The following is a 23178-nucleotide window of genomic DNA, read 5'->3' as shown; positions in this document are numbered from 1 at the left end:
GGGCTATGTGTCAACACAGCACTTTGTGTTGCTAGGGCCGTCTGGCCAATAGTTGTAGAGTCCTCACGCAGCTATTCAGCTAAGGCAGGGGGAGAGAAAGCCGTGGGGAGACAGGCCCCCCTCTGATCCGTGGGGCAGTCCTGGCGGGGCATGCTGAAGCCATGAGCAGGCCTGACTACTGATGAGTCCAGGCTCCACAGTCAGTCTCTGCCAGTGGCCAGAGACTCTCTCCTGCCTCTTAAACTGTCAGTTTTATTTGCCTGGCGGTTTTATCTGTGATGTAAAGCCTGACACATCCCACTTCAACACTGTGCTCCAAAGTACAGATTAGAGAACAATCAGGAAGAGAGGAAAACCCAGAGACCTGATTTAAAAAAAAATGTGTCTTTAATTTATTCATTTCCTTTTTGTACTTGCTGGAAAGGACCCTGATGCTGGGAAAGACTGAAGGCAAGAGGAGAAAGGGGCAACAGAGGATGAGATGGCTGGATGGTATCACTGACTCAACGGACATGAGTTTGAGCAAAGTCGGGAGATGGTGAAGGACAGGGAAGTCAGCCGTGCTGCAGTCTGCGGGGTCACGAAGAGTCAGACACGACTTGGTGACTGAACAACAAACCTTTTAAGTCTTTCTCTACCTTCAAGGAGATCAGAGCAGAGCCTCGGCTCTTGGAAGCCTGGCCGCTTGCAAGGACGTGGGCTGGGTGGAAGGACCCATCCATTGTCTACCTTCAGGGGTGAACACGACCCACACTGGACTTGCAAAACAGCTAAGGACCGTCACCATCTGGCAGCTGTGTGGCGGCCTCCGTCCAATGAACGGGTGGTCACAATCCAGCTCCCATTAGGCAGGTGGCCCCTGCACAAAGAGAGCATCACGCTCAGCAGCCTGCTTGGCCAAGAGGAGAGTGGACGGGGCATGGGAATTGTATCCACTTGTTCCGCTGAACCAGGGTGCCTCCTGGGTGAGGTGGAAGGGGAGGGAGGAGGCCAGTGGCTTTAGAGGCACATTTGTGCCTCCTTTACAAAACACCTCGCCCCACTCCTCAGCAGCGTCTCATTTACCTCACTGGGTTTTGCCTTATGCAACCACCTAGTGGCTATTTTCTGAGATCAGCCCCAGACATGCTGACTTCAGCTGGGGGTAGGGGGAGTTGGTGGAGATGCAATGCCCGCCATACTCTCTCATCAGCCTCCCTTATGCTATGAATCAGGGACCACGTGTGGGGCAGAGGCTGCTGCGAAAGGTCCTCTCTCAACCTTTCCAGGGTTGACTAGCATTCTCACCCCAAAGGAAGAAGTTACGGCTGATGCTAAAGAGAGAGGGAGTGCCGTCTACTGGACAACTCATGGGCATCTTGGAGTGTTAAAGCGATGAAAGCCCAGCTTGCTGCTCTGCTGGTGAGCAACCTGATTCCATCTAGAGAGTGAAAAAGTCAGCCTACATCCTCCCAGCCTAACGGAAGCTCCCCTCCCCCCAGCACAGGGGAAGGGCCCTCCACCCCGCCCAGCGGCAGTGAATAAATTAAGCCATGTTTTTTCATAACTCATGCAAACAGTTCTGCAAACATCCTCCTTTTAACAACCTGAAATTCTTTTTAAAATCTAAAATTCATGCACATAAACAGACAAAAACCAAACACCCAACTCAACAAATACCAATCAACGTGACCACGGAGAATCTTTAAGCAGTGACACAGAAAGTGACAAATAAGAATCTTGGGTCTCATCTTGACATCCTGGATTAGGTTGCAGGAACTCCATAACGTGCTAGGAAAACCTGTTCAAAATTGTTATCCAAGACTACACTACTTCCTGACTCAACAGAATGTAGGTCCCACCTAAGGGATGCCTCAGGAACATAAGTTTTGTAGGGAGAAATGTTAATGTACGTGAAAGCTCATGTTAGCCAACATGCTTATCTCCTTCTCAAAGTGGCGGCTCTTCCAATAATTACATTAATGGTAATTAAGGGTCACATCCAAAATGAGCTACCCTGCACAGGCTTCTGAAAGCAGCAGTGATGCTGGGCAGGGTGTAGCAGTGGGTTAAGAACTAACTTTTGTGTGAAATGATCTTCTTGAGGATGGTCAGTCTAGTATGCCTAGGGGTTCCTGCCATGAAAATCAGGAAACTCTACTCCACTCATGGTCATAAAATGAGCCTCTAATGCCAATCAACCATCTTCCAAACTGAGTGCAGCTAGTAACAAGACAGTCTGCATACAAGAGGATGAAGGCACTGGGACAAACGTTTGAAAATAACTCAAAAGTAACATCGTATGGGATGGTAGTTCAGCTGCAACGTCAGCTCTGAACTGATTGTACAGAAACGTCTGAGCGCCAGAAACAAAAAACAAACCTGAAAAGCCTAGTACAATGTTAAACACGGTCCAATGTGTTGAGCAATTATGACGTAAGGCCTGCAGTCATTATAGAATGTCCACAGCAATCAGGACCAGAGCAAAAATAACCAGACACAGAATTATTCTGAAGAACTATTCTGAAAGAGTCTGTTGCCCTCCAGACTGGGCATGTTAGGATCTAGAATTCTGAACAACTACTTAGGTTTTGAATCTATAGGAGATCCTATAAAAATCTCTGAGTTGCAAATACTTGTTTTACTGAATTTTACCCCCTTTCCCTAGAGATCACTGGTTTTTACTGCCTACCCCTCCCCTGCCTCATCTTACCACATCCTTCTCTTTCCCTCACAATGCAGATTTAAATTGCGTATAATATTTTCTAGCACACTTGTTGAGAAAGAAGCATTAGGTTTACAAAAGCCCTTCCCATACACGTGGATTGTACAAGATCTTCCACACGGGTAAGAACCCACTACTGTTGTCTTTTCTCATCTCTGTCTTCTTCTCCCACACCTACCCTGCACAGCCCACATCCTTCCCTCAGTTCCCACCCTACAGCAGGCACCGCACCAGGCAATTTACAGCCAATATTTTATGAACACTTTGCTTCTCCAAGGTCTATCGTGCACGCAATAATGCATACAGTAGAAGAAACGGTGTTCAAAGAGGTGAATTTTGAGTTACCAGAAAGTTCAAAACATAGGGGTGTGTGTGTGGGTTGTACACGGGACACATATACACACATACCTCCCCTGTTAACTGGACGCAGCTCCACCAGGTAGGGGCCAGCCCTGTCTTCAGGACCTGGCACCAAACAGGGTGACTCTGAGGGGACGGTAAGGACCAGCGGCCACACGGCCACAGACTCAGTCATGCCCACAGGGGGCTGCAAACTGTGTGCCCTTGGGTTTCACGAGAACCCTCAGAAAAACTGACGGAGTAAAACTGAGGCTGATCTCGTTCTCAAGCCCCCATGGGGAGGAAAAAGAAGAAGGAAAAATAAGGCTGAGGGACAAGGGGAAAGGGCGCATTGGGGGGGTGCGTTGCTGAAAAGAGAAACCTCAGACTCCCACCACTGTACAACCTTGGGGTCCCCCAACCCTCACTTTACCACTGTTGTACATATGGCACAGGCTGCTCGGCTCACGAGGCCTCCCGAGTGTCTGCTCCGGAAGAGTCAACACACACACACACACACACACACACACACACACACACGTACACACACGCGCACGCCAAGCGGTCGGTGACGACCCCAAGCGGCCTGGATGTTTCTAAAGGACTCACGCAGTCCTCCCTTTACTGCCATTCAATGCTTTCTCTTCTCATGGGGCTAAGAACATGGCCTGTTCATCTCTACGTTTCAGCAATTAAGTACAATGCCTGGCACACAGTAGGTGCATGTCCGACTCTGCAATCCCGTGGACTATAGCCTGCCAGACCCCTGTGTCCATGGGATTTTCCGGGCAAGAATAGTGGAGGGGGTTGCGATGCCCTCCTCCAGCAGATCTTCCCGACCCAGGGACCAAACCTGCATCTCCTGTGGCTTCTGCGTCGCTGAACCACCTGGGACGTCCACACGCAGTAGGTGCTGATGGACATTTATTGCCATGTGATGGGGCCATGGGTAAACGCGTGGCCAGTTTCCTTGGCCACATCTTTTCTCTCTTCTATTGGACATTAAAATTCCACATTAAATGGGACCCGGGGCTTTCAAGGTTACCCTAAGCTCTAGATCCTTCTCACAAAAGAGGGAGGCACAAGGCCGCAGAGGGGAGTGCCGATCTGAGGACCACTCCTGGGGGTGCTGGAAGCAGCTGCCCCCATCCTCACCCTAACTTTCATCCTTTTCTCTAAGTTCATCACCTCCTCTGTGTAAAAGTTTGCTCCAACTCTACACCTGGCCTGTCGCACCAACATTTTAAGTCTAAGCCCCAGAATCCTGGGGTTTAGGATTAATGGAAAGAGCTTATCTATACACAGCCTCACTCTGTACCTTAGCATCTCCCAAACTTCAATCACATTCTCTTCTTTTTATTTGGGAGAGCACAGTCCACCTTTTTACGTTTGGCTGCAGCCTTTCTCTCGTTTCATTCTCATGACTCCATGCTCTCAGGCCTTTTAAGTTCACCTTTGGGACCTCTCCAGACGGGAGCACCTTCCTAGACCTTTGAGATTCATGCTGCTTTGCTCTGGAGCATGTCCATCTCCTTGATGGAACTTCAATAACATTTCCTCCTATGAGGCACCATGGCCTATATACGAGTGAAAAGCTCTATGTTAAGGGGTGAGTTATTTGTTCCTTAACACTTGGCGTCTGGCATCTTCCTTTGGAACATTTAGCCTTTGGGGAACCATTCTGGACCATTCACTCATCAGAAGCCTTCTTTCTAATGTCTCTTCCCCTCTCCACTGATCTGATCGCTCTATACAGCTGATGTGGTTTCCATTAAATTACAGGGAGTTTGGGAGGCACTTTTTTCACCTAAAACTGAAAAGAAGTCAACAAGAACCGGCTGGCAAGAGACTACAAACAACAGAGGGGACCCTGAAGACAATTTTGAAGAGACAGGTCTCCACCCACACGTAGGTTCTGAAGTTGTTCTACAAACATCTAAATCACCCCAAAACATCCTATAATGACTCAGATTTTGTCACTTAAAGAGTCTGATGGGTGGATATTCTCTTTCAATCTCTTGATTCGCTTCTCTAATTCCAATTTATGATTCTCTGATAGAAATGAGAAAATTATATTTCTTTATTCTTCCAACTGATTGCTGCCCCAAGTATATTTCTCCAGTTGGGTTTCTCCAATTTGAATTAATGGAAGAACATGGATACTATATTGGGGACATCTTTCTCAGTCATTTACATAGAGAGTGAAAAAGTATTGATCCTAATATCAATTCCTGTGGCGTTTAGATTGCCATCCCCATTCTCCTGGAACCACTAGTTTTTTTTTTTTTTTTTTACCATTATAACCTGTCCCTCTTCAGCCAAATAACTCCCTTTTCCATTTAGAGCAAACTTACTTCTTTGCTTGCTGTTTGTCTACATGACTCAGTGAAAAATGGGCTTGTGAAATCATAATCCACCATTTCACACATGCCTTTTTTTTCTGTACTCCTTCCTCTAGCACATGTACTTTGGACATTTGAAGTCCCTTATTCTTTACTATATTTAGTTGGTCTAGTTCATCACAAATTTCTCTAGTGAGATACCTAATTTCTAACTAATTTTCCCCCGCATTTCAGAGGATGGGTCAGAATATACTCAATTCTCTTGACCAACACTGTCATCTATCATTGCTGCTACCAGAGCCTATAAAAAACTCATATCAATCATTTGGTAACTCATTATTTTAGCATTCTACTTTTCCCCATTTGATGAACTCTATTTTCATCCTTATTTGGTTTCCATTGGTTTTGAAGGTCACAATGATCGCATTTATTCATGATGGGTAATCCTGGACATAATCACTATGTCCAATGGGAAGGAGGATTGTTCCAGCAAGAGGTTTGGACTAGTCAATATCAGATAACAAAATGTAAGAATGGACTGTCTCAGGATCAGTGAAACTGGACAAGGAATAAAAATCTCATGTCTAAATTATCTAAATTATGGAAGCACTTGGGATCACAGGTCCAAGAGTGAAAATTCAGTCTTTTAAGAAAAAGACAAGATTATAAAACAAACACAAGATTATAAAAAAGGGGGGAGCTAATTGTGCTAACAGCATGGTATATTTTTTTATCATGGTTGGGATGATTAAAGATAATATATTATCTATAAAGCTAATGCTTCATAAAGTATGTAATGATTTTATTTATATTTTTAATGCTAGCATTTCTAAACACTTTTAAAACAGGACATAACCATGGCTGACTGGAAATTTTAATCAGAAGCCAAGATGGAAAGAGGAGGAAAGTCGATCTTTCAACGCGATAGCCTGACTATCTGGGGTCCTTGGAGTGAAAGGGAGAAGAGCCAAGGTCACGCTAAGGCCGTTCCCAGGCAGTGCCTGCGTCGTGCAGAGTAACCAGCAGCATCAGCCAGCGAGAGCACTTCTCTTTCTGGCTAGGACACTGGACTTCCCATTTCCAAAGACTGGTTTCATAACGACCCACAGCATGGTGACCCAGGGTGGTACAACTGCATGACAGATGGTGGAGCATCTCCGATGTGGAGAAATCTCCTTGGGTGCAAATAAAAAGGCAAGTCAGACTTCCAGGCAGGAAACTTATCTATGTATCCATGGGCATTATGAGTTGCGAGACCTCCTAAACTTGGCTTTTTCAGTCAACCTCTAATATGTGCTGAAGGGATTCAAACAGAAGCCAGGAAACCCTAGGTTTACAGTTTATGGCAAATTTCTACCCCAAAAGCCCATTCTCCTTTAGTTTAGAGCCTGTTTTCTTTATTCTTTTGACACTTTAATTCCAGAAATACAGATCTACAGAGGACAAGATGACTGGGGACCAGCTGATGTCCCAGACAGAGGAGAAGACAACAAAATGGTGAGAAGCAGCCTTAGGTTAATTTCATTTCTTCTTTGATCCTGGCCCAGTCTCTGTGTGTCCTCTAGATCTCTCTCCTGCCCCTTCTTCCTCTTTTTTCCCTCCAGAGATGTAAGGATCAAACTGTACCCAGGACAGACTATTATCTGCCACGGTAGACGTGGCCCTTCTGACATAAATAATGAAAATTCAGGCTGAGGTAGACAAGTATAGCCCAATCTCTGGGCATGGAGTATGGGGTTATTTAAAAGGATTCCTTCTCACTATGATTTCATCAAGGCTCACTTAACATTTCTCTCTCATTTATCTCAATCAGTTCCTTGGGTGTGGTCTACATAAGCTACAATAATTTAAGATGCTCCATTTCAAAAGACTGAATTGTTAATTTTTTAAAAAATATAACCATATGCTAAAACTGATTAATCTACCTCTCCCAAGGACGTGATAAAGGTTCCTGCAGGCTTGAATATAAAGCCTCTGACTGCATCTCATATTTATCCTGCAGGACCTCGGTCAGACAACAATGAAAGGAAGTCATGATACGTTACACAGCAGTTTCTGTTAATATAAAGTTAATTCAGAGTGAAAGCACCCTTCCTGTGGGCCACTGGGGCAGCACTAGCTAACTGGGACTGTCCCAGACAATCTAGGGCAGCCTGCCATCCTCGTTTGAAAGAAATTCAGGGCAGAAATCCTATACCCATGTCCATTAAAAATGTAAAACTGGTTCATCTTCCTGCGTTCTGAATTCTTTCTCAATTACCAATTTTGAGAGGAAAGCGTTGAAATAAACTGGCTCCAAGGACATTTCTACTACTCAAGGGAAGTTTCTGGGAATCTTTGGGAAAGAAAGCAAAGGCAAGGAAGATGAAAACGAGCCTTTCTGCCCCCACCCCAGCCCCTCGATATTCTTCATCAAATAACAAGGTCGAAGGTGCTCTTCACAAGCCTTGCACATTCTGAAGAAGAATTAAGGTTATAAGATGATCAACTCCCCTTGGACTCTACCAGCAGCCTCCCACTGCTCTGTCCTCCCACTGAATATATACAACAGCTTGGAGGTAGGCATTAACACTCCTGAAAAGGTAGAGAGATTGAGGCTGGTTCTCTACACTAGTCCATAATAAACACCAGTTTGAAGTCCCGTGGCTCCAGGGCCTGCTCTCATTCAAGCCCAGAGGAATATTCTAGACTCCACGCTGTCTCACCAGATTCTGAAATAAAGACAATTAGCTTTGGTGCTTTCCACCCTTCTCTTCCTCCTCTTCACCTTCCCTTTTCATTCCTTGACATCTCGTTCTCCAGGACAACTTTTGTCCTGGAGAGGAGGATGAATGTAGATTTTATGAATGAATTCCTGAAGACTGAAATAAGGGCATTAAGAAGGAAAAAAGTGACTCATATTCTATCACCTAAGATCAGGGGAGGGAAAAGACAAGGATGAAATCACCCAAAGCGAGCCCTGGCACCTCTCCAATTGCAGCCTGACCCACCAGGAGATGAAACGGCAAAAGCTGCTCTTCTGAAGCTTAAAGGTAATCCCCCTTCCCTGAAGAGCTGTGAATGTGACTTTTATTCCACCCACCCTGGACTCGCAGTGCTGGAAGGGCTGCAGCTGCATGGTGGTTACGCCATGGCCCCCTGAGCACATTTCAAGAAAAAAGGAAGTTCTGTTTTTCAGGCCTCTGGCACGGAGCACTAGTCGACGCAAGCCACTTCCCCTTCCTAGTTCTCTTTTAGCTGAGAAGTCAAAGAGAGACAGTAAAAATGCGATGGGCGAGGCAATGGTCAGGGCCAAGGGTCTGCTTCTGCCTCCCCATCTCAAACATCAAATGACTATTCTGGTCACTCGGCACAGGATCTGAAGAATTCCTTCCAGTAAAATCAGAATAATAATACCTAACTGGTGGAGCTCAGAGAAATACAACTTAATATTCATTAGAGAGTAGGTTTTTTCCAGGGTGCTGGGATCCTGGGGTATAATTTTGATTAAAATGGAAACCACAAGAGTGATGGTCCAAGGCACACAAATTTATGCACCACTTGCAGGTCCTGAGCTGGGTGGCACTGGACACCATCCCCACAACCTGCCGCCCCCTGCACTGTATGCCACTCACCACCTCCAGCCCCAGCTCTTCCTTCTCCCAGACCAGAGCTACCCTCTGTTTTCACCAGCTTCCCCACCTGAGATGTCAGTGAATATCCTAATGCAACAAGGACCCTTCCTGACCTCTAGCCGCATCTCTCTGGCTCACTCACTGAGCCAGGGCCCGCTGTAAACAGACATAACCTGAGGGTGACTGCATTCTCCTCCGAGCTCAATAATCCCCTTATTCTTTCCCCTACCGGACTTTCCAAAGCAGTCATTTTACACCTTTTCTTCTTAAGTCTCTGATTCCATCCAGACGTCTCAGAAACGTACTACCTCTTGAGAAGTCCAAGGGCACGTGTACCGAGCTTCATCTCCCTCCACTAGACCAAAATTTGCTCCGGTGTTACTTCGTCCCAAAGGCCCCACTGTCTTGACTGAAGCATCTCTCCACCCGCTGACACGTGCTCTTCAGCCACTCCTTGCGTCCCTTCCAGGACCCTGAGCCCCATCTACCTTGCACTGACTTTTTTCATTCTATCTTCTTACCTTTGGCTCAAAAAAAAAAAAAAGTGCTGCATCTAAGCTTTCTTTCCTTTCATTCCCTGACTCCCAGAAAAGGTAGTCTCCACTCACAGACCCACATGGAAACCTATACGATCCCTCTCCCAACCTCCCCCATCCTTCTGAAATGCTCCCAGGTCCTCCAATCACCAAACACGATCACTTTCCTTGGCCCATATTCTGCTCGACTCTTCTGAGCCACCTCAGACTCGATGTGATCAAGACTAAACTGACCACCTGGCTCTCTGTCAGCTCCCACCTGCTGCCTCCTTCCCCAGTCAGGCCACAACCTCCCAACTGTGACTGCCCCGAAAGAGTTCTCAAGTCCACTTCCTCCCACATGCTCACATCTGGGTCACCTGCTTTCTCCCTCTCCGTTGCCATGACAGTGTCCTGTCCAGGCTCCAAGGCTCCCTGACACAGGCCACCAGGGTCCTGGCCACCCTCCCTGTTGCTGAAATACCTTCCCAGTCCCTTGGCTAAGAAATAAAATGCACATATTTTAGCTTGAGATATAAGCTCTATAGGAACTGACCCCAGCCTTCATTTCTAAGCCTCCTCATCATCCCTTCTTCCTTCATTTTCTATATTTCACATTTTCTCTGAACTCTGGGAGAATGCACAATTCCCAGAACCTGACCTGCATGTTCTCCTCTCCATGCCAGAATCAGGCCAGTCCATCTACTTGTATGTTCAATATTGTCTTTATTTGTTTGTTCAGTCACTAAGTTGTGTCTGACTCTTTGCGACCCCATGGACTACAGCACACCAGGCTTCCTTGTTCTTCGTTATCTCCTGGAGTTTGCTCAAATTCATGTCCATTGAATTGGTGATGTCTTTACTTACTCAAATCTTATTATTTTTTTTTTTCAAGACTTGGTAAAGATGCCATTTTGTCCTATTTCCTTAGCTGCAAGTTATTCATGGCTCCTCTGAACCCCTACAATTCAAATATGCTCATTTCTTTCTTGTTTATTCTTATCTCACATTCTCTTACATCACAGCGACCTGTGTATTTATTTGCCTCACTGTCCCCATTAGATCTCATGGACAGTGATGATACTAATAACTGTCATAACAACTAGCATCATAGTGAGTTCCTACCACAGTCCAGTTCTGTGCAAAGCACGTGATTTCTCCATCTCAGCAACCCACTGAGGACTGTCTCCATTTTCAGCTGAGATTAACTAATGTGCTCAACGCCAGCATGTAGTAAGTGATGGAACTAGAAACTGAATTGAGGTCTGCTGAGGTCAAAAGCCATGCTCTTAACTACTATATAGTATTCCTCACTATCTTTACTCGACCAATAACTGCTCAATAAAGCACGTTCTTCCTAGGACCTCAGAGGTGCGATGGTTTACTGAGCTAGGTTCCTCAGAATTGCTGAGGCTGCTCAATGAACACATACATTTATGTGAGAGAAGAAACAGTTTAGGTTCCCTTAAAGGATATTTTCAAAAATAGAGAAAATTTTTATGCCTCCAAGATTAAATAGCAAATCACATACAAAATGAGAGGAAAAACCTAATTCACCTGTATGAGGTAAATGCCTGATTCTGTCTCCTTCCTTGGAACCACTGATGTCAGTAATGCAATGCATCAAGGCCACCCTAAAAGCCTTCAATAATTTAAACCATGTTTAGAGAGAGCCTCCAAATATCTAATTTCTGAGGCTCTGACATCAGCCCCAGGAAAGCAGGACAATTTTACTATGTTAATAGAGTCAGAACCAGTGTAAATGTGGGCTCATTGTTTTGCCTACGAACACAAAGGTAACGTATGACACACTTGGGTCTCTGTGTAAGGAAAAGTGGTGATGGTTGATCTCTATGTGTAAGCGGCTGAGGGCTGTAATCCTCCAAGAGGAATGTCATTATACAGCTCAAATCCCATCACAACAAACACTGTTACAATAGAGATGTCTGTATAACAAAAACCCTTCCAAGCTTTGGCTGACAGCCCATGTACTTCAAGCAATATTTGATGTGAGACCTGGAGTTCACAGTACTGGGAACTGACCTATATTTGCAAAGGTAAGACCTGAATGATTTCAGCTGTGACTTCTATCCCATGATGCCACGAGTTGCAGTGATGTATAATCTCAAGCCAGGAGTACAAAAACTAAGGACAAAGACAGAAGCAAAATCAACCCTGTTCTTGAAGGGCAAAATTCCTGTCTTTCACTTGGGGACCCCTTAGAGAAAGGACCTCTGACCCAATCCTGAAATAAAACAGACCCAGGGCTTCCCCAGTGGCACAAGCAGTGAAGAATCTGCCTGCAAAGCAGGAGACCTGGGTTTGATCTCTGGGTCAGGAATATACCCTGGAGAAGGGAATGGCAACCCACTCCAGTATGCTTGCCTGGGAAATCCCATGGACAGAGGAGCCTGGCAGGCTATAGTCCATGGGGTTCCAAAGAGTCGGACATGACTGAGAGGTTAACACACTTTCACTTTCAAGGCTGGATGTGGCCTCATCTCATTGAGAAGTGAGATGGAGTGGCCCGTGAAGACAGATGAACTGGGCTCAAATTTCTACTCTGATGCTTACTAACTGGGTAAACTAGGCTATATCTCTTAGTTTTCTGTGATCCTCATTTTTCTCATCTGTAAAATGTGACTAGGACCATCTGCTTTCAGGATTCCAGTAAGAATTAAATGAGATAACTATACAAAGCTCTTGGAGAAGGAAATGGCAATGCACTCCATTATTCTTGCCTGGAGAATTCCATGGATAGAGGAACCTGGTGGGCTACAGTCCATGGGGTCACAAAGAGTCAGACACGACTAAGTGACTTACACACACACAGACAAAGCTCCTAACATAGAGCCTGGTACACAGCATGGGCTGAAAGAAAGTAAGTCCCCTTACCAAGTCTTCCTTTATCTCCAAGACTGTGGGTTGATGCAAACTATTTTAATGAAGTTAGTTAGAAGACTGAGTGAATGAAGTTAAAATATAAAGTCACAAATATAGCCTGATAAAGATACTGCTCAGAGGATCACGGGGAAAAGAGAGCAAAGAGTGTAAGAACTAGGCCAGGCACAGGCACTTACTTGACTTAGAGAAAGGTCTTTTTGGCTAAAGTAGGACATGTGTATTCAAAAGCTAAAATGCACGTAACCAGGTGTTTTAACAATAAAGCTTTGATGATTGTGTCAGAAGTCATTTTGAAAAATGCTGAATAAACTAAAATTTGTAGGCACATTTTCCTAGTCAAGGATGAACTGTGGTTACTGACTCCTAAGCACCGGTTTACTGCCTACGGCCTAGTTTTCTGTGGGGGCTATTCTAGAAGGTGGGAGGGCTCTTCTTAGCTAAGTCCTCAGCTTCAGCCCATTCATTATACTGTCTCTGGATACTGTAAAAATATTAAAATACATTCTAGTTTTCTTCATTTGGGAAATATGTCAGTAAAGAGTTTAGAAATATGATCAATATTAGGGACATGCCCTATTTGTGATATTTTAACCCTTTTGACTTTGAGATACCTAATTTATATTTTTCAAATTATGGGACAATCAAGTATGTGGTGACAAAATTCTTATGTACATTCTTTTGAAAACACTCTTGGTGTTATGTGACAGTTCTTAAGATAGAAAAGTGATCTAGGGGGTTTTACTTTGGTTACCTAATGCAAAGAGCCGACTCATTGGAAAAGACCCTGATGCTGGGAAAGATTGAAGGCAGGAGGTGAAGGAGACAAAAGAAGACAAGATGGTTGGATGTCATCACCCACTCAATGGATATGAGTTTGAGCAATCTCTGGGAGATGATGATGCTGGGAGGCCTGGCATGCTGCAGTCCACAGGGTCACAAAGAGTCAGACATGACTGAGCGACCGAACAGCAACAAGAAGGGGTTTCAAAATTTCTCAAACATTTCCAAAAAGTCCTCTCAGACCTCAGCAACTGGAGGGAAAGAGATGGCCCAACGTTTCTCGGAGTCAGAACGTCAGAGTTCCAACAGTGACTTAGTAGCTCTTTGCCTTGACAGTAAGGAAGAGGCTCAGAGACGAGAATGGGCTGACAAGTTCATGTGTTCAACTCAAGCGTGTGCTCAAGCCATACACTTAGCTTACAGGAGCTCTTATAAGAGGAAGCAGGGAAAAAAGGTACCAAGCCGGACAGAAGTACCTAAGTGCAGGGAAACAGCAACTGTGAGACTCACCAAGAGATAAGGGAGCCCTGAGTAGGAAGACCAAGAGATCCAGAAGAGAGAAACAATTATCGAAGCGGGGTGAAAACAGGGACAGAGAACAGACGGTAGCAGCAGAGGAGACACTGTAAATTCCTTTCTACACAGAGCTCACAATGGGTAACTCCAATATCCAGAAGCTTCCACCTGGACAGACGTTTCCAGCCTCTGTTTAAGCAGGGTGCCTCCCTCCCCATCACCCTCACCTTAAAATGGAGGCAGTGACAGCCTCCAGATTGCACACGTGAATCTTACCACTGCTAAGGGCGTAAACCACAAGCATTTCTGAAGGTGCGCTAACTATTTCAGGCCACTAGGGTGCTACTTCCCTCCCCAAAGACACACTTCATTTAATGATCTCCATCTAGACCCCAAGAATTAATGTCCCTCCTAGAAGTGTACCCTTTATTCCTTAACGCCAGTGCTTATTGCTGTTTATAGGGTACTTCAAGATCCCCAAAGGCTACGGAAAAGTGAAATGCAATTGTAATCACATGGGCAGTAACAGAAAAGTGGGGGGGGGGGGGGGTGGTTAGAAAGAGCTCCTGAAATGCAAGGCTAAGAAACACTATTCCTCTGGGAGGCCAGCCACTCTGCCCAGAAGAGCCTGCGCTGCCTAGAAAGTGACCTCAGGGAGGAATCACGCGCCTGGAGAGAGGCGCGGCCACCCCCTGCTCCTCCCTCCCTGCATCCCAGGCCAGCCGGTCCACCTGTCCGGGAGGCAGGAGGGGGCGCTGGGAGGAGCCCCATTGGCCACGGGGCACAGGGGCAGCGGGGCGGGTCTTTCTCGCCCTCCTCCCTTCCCGTGAATAACCAGGACCCCCACCCCCACCCCCACAGGCCCGGACTGCACGCCCCTGACCCCACGCGCGCCCCCGGCTGTCTGTACCTTTACTCTGGGGAGGGTTCTGACTCCGGTCCCGGAGGACGTTGATCTGGTAGACGGCTCCGTAAGGCTCAAAAAGTTCTTTCAGCTCCTTTTCTGACCAGGACCGGGGGATCTGTCCGACAAACATCTTAATGGCATCTGGGTCTGGTTGGTCTGAGTGATCCAAAGCGCCGTTCATCTTGTTGGCTGTGCCGTTACTGTCAAAAAGGGAAGCGGGAGCCAGAGTTAGGGCTGCAGAGAGAGGGACAGGAAGACAAAAAATCGGGGGTGGGTTGGGGGCGGGGAGGCGGAAGGAGGAGGAAGAGGAGCACGGGGCAAAGTGCCTAATGAGTCGTGGAAATGTGATGAACTAAAACAAAGCACAGGCACCATTAGGTTGCTCCTCGGCGGCCGCGGCGCGGGCTCTCACTGCAGACTGCTGTTCGGCACCGCCGCCCGAGCCTGGGGCAGCGCCCCGCCGGCTGTCACCCGGGGCGTGGACATCTTGAAACCCGGCTCGGGAGGCAGCTGCAAGTTAAGTGCAGGTCTCGCTCCGCGAGGCTGCCATCAACGCATCCGCAGCGTTATCAGTCCCACACTGGCTCTCATGTGGAAAGAAAGGCAAGGTTGGATTTCTGCTGCCTCCCCCCCCCCGCCCCAATCCCTTTTGGGAGGTTTTTGGAAGACAGGAGAGAGGTGGTAATAATAAAGTCACATGAAAAGAAAATGAAACACTTGGCAGTCCGTCAGATGACTAATGCAAGATGCTGGTGATGAATTTGCAGAGCGCGCGAGGCATCCATGTGTGCATCAAATTAGTACGTTGTTGCTGCTCAGAAGAGAAAGTGCTCCAGCAATGCGGCTGGGTGCACCCGATTGGCTGCCCACGCTGGAGAAAAGGGCCCTGGCGGGGAGGGGGGCTCCTGTTTAAAAAGCACATTGTTTATGGGACCCGGGCACAAAGGCTTTAATTCAGAGAGGCAAAGGCGATCTCAGAATTGCCTGCTTTGTGATAGGAGGGGGAAAAAAAAGCAGTCCCAGAAAGTTGAGTTCCCGCTAAAGGACACTGAATATTTCAAATCTTTCACACTCCATAAATTGCTCTCTGTATATCTGACATCCAGATGTTGCACTTGAGTTCTAAACAATCACACGTTTGGGAGAGAAAAGAGGAAAGTCTGCCTTTCCTTCTCCCAGCTTCAATAAATATTTGGGGCCGATACAAAGAGCAAAGACCATAAGCTTTTACATATCAATCTTCCTTAATGCTGTTTTCCAAAACCCTCATTTGAAAGAGAGAATGCTTATTTACAACCTGCAATTCTAGTCACCAACACGTAAAAGGATGATGAAGGCATTCATATTTTACTTGGATCCCCCCACCATTTAAGCTGCAGTAAATAATAAAGCAAAGCCACATACTCTTTTCATCTCCCCCTACCCCCACCCCCTCAATGCTCCCTGAAGCCACCTACTCTGCCAATGACAAGGCTGAATGCCCTGTGCAGCCTTGATTTGCAGTACTAATCCCCAGTCTGTGAAAACATATAAAATGCACTTAAATTCAGCAAACATAGAACCTACAGAGCCATGTTCATGACTGCCCCCCAACCCCAGCCCCTAGCCCAGGAGGCAGAAAGGTCAAGAAATGGCTACATGGACTAAAGCTTCACTGAAAATGGTCTCTTCACTGTAGCCTAGGGTAAGAGTAAGAAGGTTTTCAAAGATCTTAAGTATGTTTCTTTATTTCAGTCAAAACCCCTCAGAGCACCTTAAATTTGCTGCAAAACTAGGCTAGTCCTGAGCCCTTGGGGGAGAAAAAAAGATACTGATGGCTAACAAACAACCGCAGTAAAACTTATGGAAAGGAGAAATTCTGAATTCAATTTAATCCAGAGAGGAACGCGATGGTAAATACTCTTCAACTAGGTCCTGCCTTCAATTTCTATTTCTCCTTATCCCCCAATTTACCACTCTGCTTTTTTTTTTAATCCTTGAGATAAACAATCAGACTAACTTGAAAGCACTTTCAGAGCTTTCTCTAATCAACCTTATTGTTATAAAAAAAAATGTTCTACTGAATACAATATTGAGCACAAAACCTTCCTTCAACAATTTAGGTGTAATGTAACACTTGTTTATATTAGAGCTGGAGCGTTTATCTTCTTCCCATGCACCTCGACTGTTTTTCAAATTGCCCTCTGGGAATTCAATAAACACTTTTAACCCCACAGGGCTGATTCTGGCAAGGAGGAGGTGGCAGAGCCCCACGCAGAACAGAATGTAGTGCTCACAGCTCGTTGAGAGCTGAGAGTGTGGCAAGACTTATTTCTGGGACAGGAAGGGCCTGTGGTTACCGCTGTTGACAATCAGCTAGAATGAAAAGAGGAAGGCGTTGCCACACGGCCCAGCTAACAGAGAACGGAAGTTCAGAAAATGGGGCTCCTGCACCTCCTCTGAACACAGTGAACGCAACAGACGGATCAGGTGGCAGCACACTGGTCCCCATACCTCAACTTAGAATTCTACAGCAAGCATTCTTTCATGGGTCTCCAAACGAGGGGCCATTTCTACTTTCTCAAAAGAGGGACACACTCCCTGGGGTGCATAGGGAGGGACACTGTGAAGAGGAGCTTATGCTTCATCTTTTGGTCTTTATGTTGGTGAGTGTGTGTTTAAAATCCCTTCCCCTCAGTCATCCTTCACAGATGTCTTTAGACCTCTTGTATCCTGATGCAGGCGGGGCTTGGCACTTGGGGTCTGAATCCTGGCACTATCATTTCCTAACTGTGCCGCCCTGGGCCTCAGACTCTTCATCTGTAAGATGGGAACAACAGACTTCACCTCTGTTGAGTCATGTGCTAACTACAGGATGTGGGCCCAAGTTAAAAGTGTCTAATAGGTGTCAGCTGTCGCCACTGTTAATTTTTTCTGTGCACCTGTGATGCATCAGAAATGAGTGATCACTACGAGTCTACTTTTCAATCCAAAGTTTTTCATAGTGTGGACTCAAACACAATTCATATCCTAAGTAATAATAATAGGCATCTTTCAGTGAGCAATTCTATGCCAGAGACCATGCTAGGTGCTTTACATATATTATCTAATCCTTTTGCCATTTCTATGAGAAATTTTTCAGATGCAGATATCTAAGAAATAATTTCCTTTTCTAACATTACCAGTTTATACATTGTAGAAGTAGAATTTGAACATAGGCCCAATGGGCTCCAAAGCACAGAGTATTTTTAAACCATCATGTGGCCAAGTATTGTATAAGGTCTGTTTTGGGCTGTGAGTGAACAGCTTGTGGAAAATCTATGATAAGACAAGGCCAAGAGCAAGACCTACCGGTTCCCTGGAATCATGCTGCCAGATAAAAGGCAGCACTAACAAACACATACACACATCTTTCCTCTTTTGGTGTGTGAGAATCAGGGTTCAAAGCATGGAACTTAAGATTATATTAAGACTATATTATAACCCATACTTTCTCCACAATCATACAAAGCGTCTCCAAGTCCGGAGACTGCCTCCCTTCCTATTCCCACAGGATCCCATGAATGGGCACCTCTCCTCCATACCAGAATCCTTTCCAACTACCTGCCCATTTTGCAAACAAATGTTCCAAATGTCTGCATCAAATGCTAAGAGCATGACTATCCATTAACTAAGTCCAACAATGTCTAGCTGTTACACAAACTCACAGCAAAGGCACATCTTCCTGATCGAAGCATCAGTGGTCCTATACCCTCGATGACCCCTGTGTTGCTGAATCCCATGCCCTGGATCCCGATGGTATGTTATCAGGAGCCTGGGTAACTTAGTTCTAACACACGAGTTCCTCCTTCTTTGGACTTCTTTCTTTCTGGCTGATATTTATCTCTATAGGAGACTTACTGACTTCTTTTGTCCTCACGGGGCTATAAGCGCTGATACTTCTAGGGAAGCCAGAAATCATGTGTGCGACAGTTAAACCTTTTGGGGTACTTGCCAGAGGCCACAGGGAAATCAATTTGATCTACAAAGAAGGGTAATTATGGGAACAGATATCCCAACTCTCACTAAGACTCTCAGTAACACCTTCTATTTATTGCAATCTGATCTCGGACTTAGGAAATTAGACTAGCTCCCTTCCTGCCCTCCCTAGTGATCCTTGGCCTCCACCACAGGGCAGGAATGAGACTCAAATTCAAAGATTTATTGACAGCCTACTCTTTGCCAAACAACTTTTCCAGGTATAGGACACAAGAGCACCACAACAGCTCCACAAAGATGAAATTATTATCCTTGTTTTGGAAGTGAAGCAACTGAGAGTCATAGAGGTAAAGTGACTTTTCCAACATCACACCCCTAAGAAGAGGTGTCTGCAGAATCTGAACGAAGTACACAGAATCCGGACACAGTAACAAAGGCCAACACTTACTGCTTAATAGTCCGTGAACTGGCTTTCTTGAGGGTGATGTTTCCTGTGGACTCAGTAGCTGCTGGCAGGCCTGAGACACAAGCCCATACATCTCTGCTACCTACAAACTACGATACTATCCTGGGTGTCAATTCTACTTTTGCTCTTGGCAAAGAGCCACATAAGGTTCCTCCAGGCCAGATGCCACATGGAATTGGACTGTGAGTTCGAAAGCACTAAGCCAGCAGGCACTGGTGGTATTGATCTCAGAGCCAAGATGAAAATATGATGATGTTGGGGGGAAAAATGATAGTGCTTACTCTGCTTTAAGTGCTTGCACTGACCTACTTCCCTACTCTATTTTCGAGTAGAGAGAACAAGATCAACAGAGGATATGCAAAATCTTCTGAGGTTCCTCTAAGTAGCAAAACATTACAGAAATTATAATAACTGATTCAATGCATTCTTATTATTGTTATTAACTCCAGGATGTAAGTTTTTATGGAGCCCAGGGAATGCAGGCTTCTTTTTGGAGAATGCAAACAAAATAAATGACATTTCTATTATTTTATCTTGTTCTTTGGATAGCAACTTTCTGTATTATATCTCCTTTATCTATAGAAAAGAAAGAATAACAAACTTACAAACTGGGTATGAGAAATCCCAAGTGGCTATAAATAATTTAATAAAAGTTGAAAAAAAGGAAATAAAATGCCACTGTCAGAAGATATACCAACCTGAAAACAACACAAAAGGATGCCTTGTGTTGGAAAAATTTTGGATTAAATTAGCTAATCTCTTTGGTTGTTGTTGTTTAGTCACTGTCATGTTTAACTCTTTTGCGACCCCATGGACCATTGCCTGCCAAGCTCCTCTGTCCATGGGATTTCCCAGGCAAAAGTACTGCAGTGGGTTGCCATTTCCTTCTCCAGGGGATCTTCCCGACCCAGGGATGGAACTTGCATCTCCTGCTTGGCAGGTAGATTCTTAACCACTGATCCACGTGGGAAGCCCAATCTCTTTGGTAGTTACTAATAGTTTTATTACTCCACACCTTTTAACCATCTTACTTTTTTTTTTGTTCCTTGGGACTTCCTGTATCAGTGCTGCCAACTGTGTGCAATGATGGGAATGGAGCCTACAGAATCCAATATGGTAACCACGGGTTACATGAGGCTACTACACACTTGAAGTTACTGCAACTGAGAAAACAAATTTCAAAATTTTACTTTAATGAACTTAAATAGATCTAAATGCAAATGGTTTATTTTTTAAAGACAAATAGAGAGTTGAGATTCACCAAAACATTTCATCAGGAAGTTGTTTCAGGCAAACAGAAATGAGGGACCAGGAATATGACACCAATGCTTGAGTCACCCAGAAGTTATTAAGTCAGTTGGCAGTGGACTGGCCAGCCTGGGTTCTTGTCTTGGCTCAGCATTAAATTAACGGTGAGATCCCAAGGTAATCGTGTAACCACTCTGTTTCCTTATGTGTAAAACAAAGAGACACCACGGTCCCCATATGGCTCTTTGTTTCTCTGATTCTGCAAGTGTCTGAGTGGCTGGTGGCTCAGGGCTGTCACCAGAGCATCCTCTCTCTCAACTTGCGCCAGGTCTTCCTGGTATCCCAACTGCAGCCTTATCCTTGCGGTCAGTGGACAGGCTGCTCCTTTAAAGGGCCAAGGGACTACTTTTTAATATCCTCATACTTAAGTAATAGCCCATGAAGAAACAGGCTTTGTGTGGTGACTGCAGGAAACTGTCCAAGGCTGAGCTGTGTGAGGTGCAAGCAGGAAGAACTTGGCAATAGGCCTGGGGCTTTCTGGCGGGCAATGGGATAGCGTGAAACTCGGTCACATTAGCAGCCTTCTACACTGTCCCTGTTGCTGTGGCTTATTATTGAAGAACAGAATTTTCTCCTTGATGGATTGGCAACATGGTGCGTGGGGGTACAGCATCAGTTCTTTCTCATGCCACTTTCTAGGGAACATATCAGAGACTGGTCCTGCACTAATATCATGACCCTCTGCTCTAAACCTAACCTCTCCATTTGGGAAGAGGCATCAGCCGTCATCCAGCCTCAAGTTCTGGGAACCACAGCTCCCTTTGAAAGCACACCACTTTGGGGTTACCATGAAGAACACCTCCATCTTCTATGACTGCCTTTCAACAGAGCACCTCTGCCAGTGGACCAACACAGGTGCATCTCAATCAGGGAGATGCTGGACAGCTGGAAGATTCTGGTAGACCTAACAAAACTCTCTGGGTATCAGTTTTCTCAGCGTCGGACGATGAAACCAAGGCTGTTACCATATTTACTTGGAAGGCACTGATATCATCTCTCACGTGCAGCTAAAGCTTTGTGAGTCTCATGTCCATGAGTTACAGAACGGGGCCCCACATCGGCCTCTCCAGTAATAGGACGGGGCCCTCAGTCTTGGAGGTGAGACTTCTGCAGACAGGATTGGAGAATTTACCGAAGATCAAATGGATCAAATAACACCCAGCATCGTCGAAGAAGGCAAAGCCTTTCTTCAAATTGTAAATAAATCAGTTTGTGCTCCTCTGAAGAAAAGTCCAAGTTTCTTACAAGTATAACCACATGTACAATGTTCACCCCTGGGCTTTGACAAAATTTGAAAAGAAACAGAATTTATTAGGAGTGGACAGGACACTGATTTCATTCACAGGGAAGGCACGCACTTGTGACGGGTGTTCCACTGGATGGCTGGAGTGAGTGCAGGACTGCATGGGGATGCAGGTCTAAAAGCTATACATTCAATTACTAGGGTGAAGTGCAATCCCGACTGGCAGGAAAACATCCTGGCAGAAAACTGCACAACACAGGCATGGGGACTCACCAAGGAAAAGGGAGACCTTACTAGCTTATCGCAACTAGACTGCTGGTAAAAAGCAGAAAGCTGGAAAAGCCCCACAAAGAAGCAAATGTGGCAACATCCAGGGGGTCCCTGGAGTCTGAACACACGACCGCCCTCGCTGGGAAGGCAGTCAGGTATCAGCGCTGGACAGTCCTGGCCCAGGTAGCTCACCTCCCTCAGGGATTTGCCAGAAAGAGTTCTGTGGACTGCTTGGGAGAGTTTGTAGATGAACCTTTAGAAAAGGCAACAGGGAAATGATCATCACGCAGAAGATTTATATCGGGCTTCACCTTTTCCAAGTGCTGCTGGAGCTCACATTAATTAATCCTCCCCCTCCAGGGGTGGAGGTCAATGTTCCAGACGAGCCAACAGAGGCGAGGGAGGGGGTGCGGTGGCTGCGGCCGCTCACACCTTCCGGGTACCCTTCCAGGCTGATTCACCTGCCCATGGCTAGATGCTGAGAAAGCCACCTGTGAGCATGGGCAACTGCGTGCAAGTGGCCCTTCTGGATGACGGAGGAGACATTGGCTTGGCCCCACATCAATTAACAGAAACGTGAATCATTACGAAATGAAGACAAGAGGTGGGGGACAACTCAACACTGGTCTGAACTTCCCAGACCGAACACTAATTTTTACCTAAAATGTCTCCCATATTCACATCCTGGCAGCAAATGATGGAAAACACGGGCTGTATTATGTTGAGAGTGACAACACAGAATAGACCCGGGGCCTGGTACCTGAACCTGGGATCCAGGGACTGTGCTTTCCAAGGCAAGTAACTCCTGCTTCCACCACCGGCTACAATATTTCACCTCGACTGACTTGTGTGAGAGAAAGAACGCCATCAGGGCAGGTTTACAACACCCTCCATCCACTGAAGAAATACTGGTGGGAGAAGTGGAGGGTTCAACCTCGGTGGGATTTTGCCCCCTTCCCCTCCGCAGAGAGTTATTCACACACAAAGCCCTTTTCTTCACTTTTATTACATAGGTGTTGACATACAGAGGTGCCGAGTAGGTCAGGAACGGTGCTGGATCTGGAGAGAGAATGGAAATGTATAACTTATGCCTTTAAGCCACCAGTAGCCACTGAGAAGAATCAGCCATATGTACAATACAGAATCAAGCCACAGAGCCTGAGGCCCAGAGGAGAGCGGTACGTAAGGGTTCATGGTCAGCCAGCCACAGGGACTCATCTGGCCATGGGGCCTGGCATTCAGCATCGTGACCACATTCCATCCTCGTGGTCCAGTTTGCCGGGGGAGTCTGCAATAATGAGAGCCACAGCGTG

The 23178-nt window shown here is 45.9% G+C and overlaps 1 protein-coding gene across 11 annotated transcripts in view; it reads right to left on the bottom strand.

Moving 5' to 3' along the window:
• CELF2 (CUGBP Elav-like family member 2) overlaps positions 1-23178 on the bottom strand; it is an 867775-nt gene that overhangs the window by 149827 nt on the left and 694770 nt on the right. For 10 of the 11 annotated variants that reach the window (XM_070471964.1, XM_070471957.1, XM_070471963.1 and 7 more), the window contains one exon: positions 14625-14821. In XM_070471964.1, the coding sequence (XP_070328065.1) occupies positions 14625-14802 (178 nt within the window). In that variant the 5' untranslated portion in view covers positions 14803-14821. Of the gene's footprint in view, positions 1-14624; positions 14822-14993; positions 15205-23178 lie in introns of those variants that run through there. The other variant, XM_070471966.1, reaches the window with a different exon arrangement.

This window comes from Odocoileus virginianus, chromosome 9 (assembly GCF_023699985.2).
Source record: "Odocoileus virginianus isolate 20LAN1187 ecotype Illinois chromosome 9, Ovbor_1.2, whole genome shotgun sequence".
Taxonomy (NCBI): Eukaryota; Metazoa; Chordata; class Mammalia; order Artiodactyla; family Cervidae; genus Odocoileus; species Odocoileus virginianus.
The sequence above is the reverse complement of the archived record's forward strand: the minus strand, read 5'-3'. Positions and strand labels throughout refer to the sequence as shown.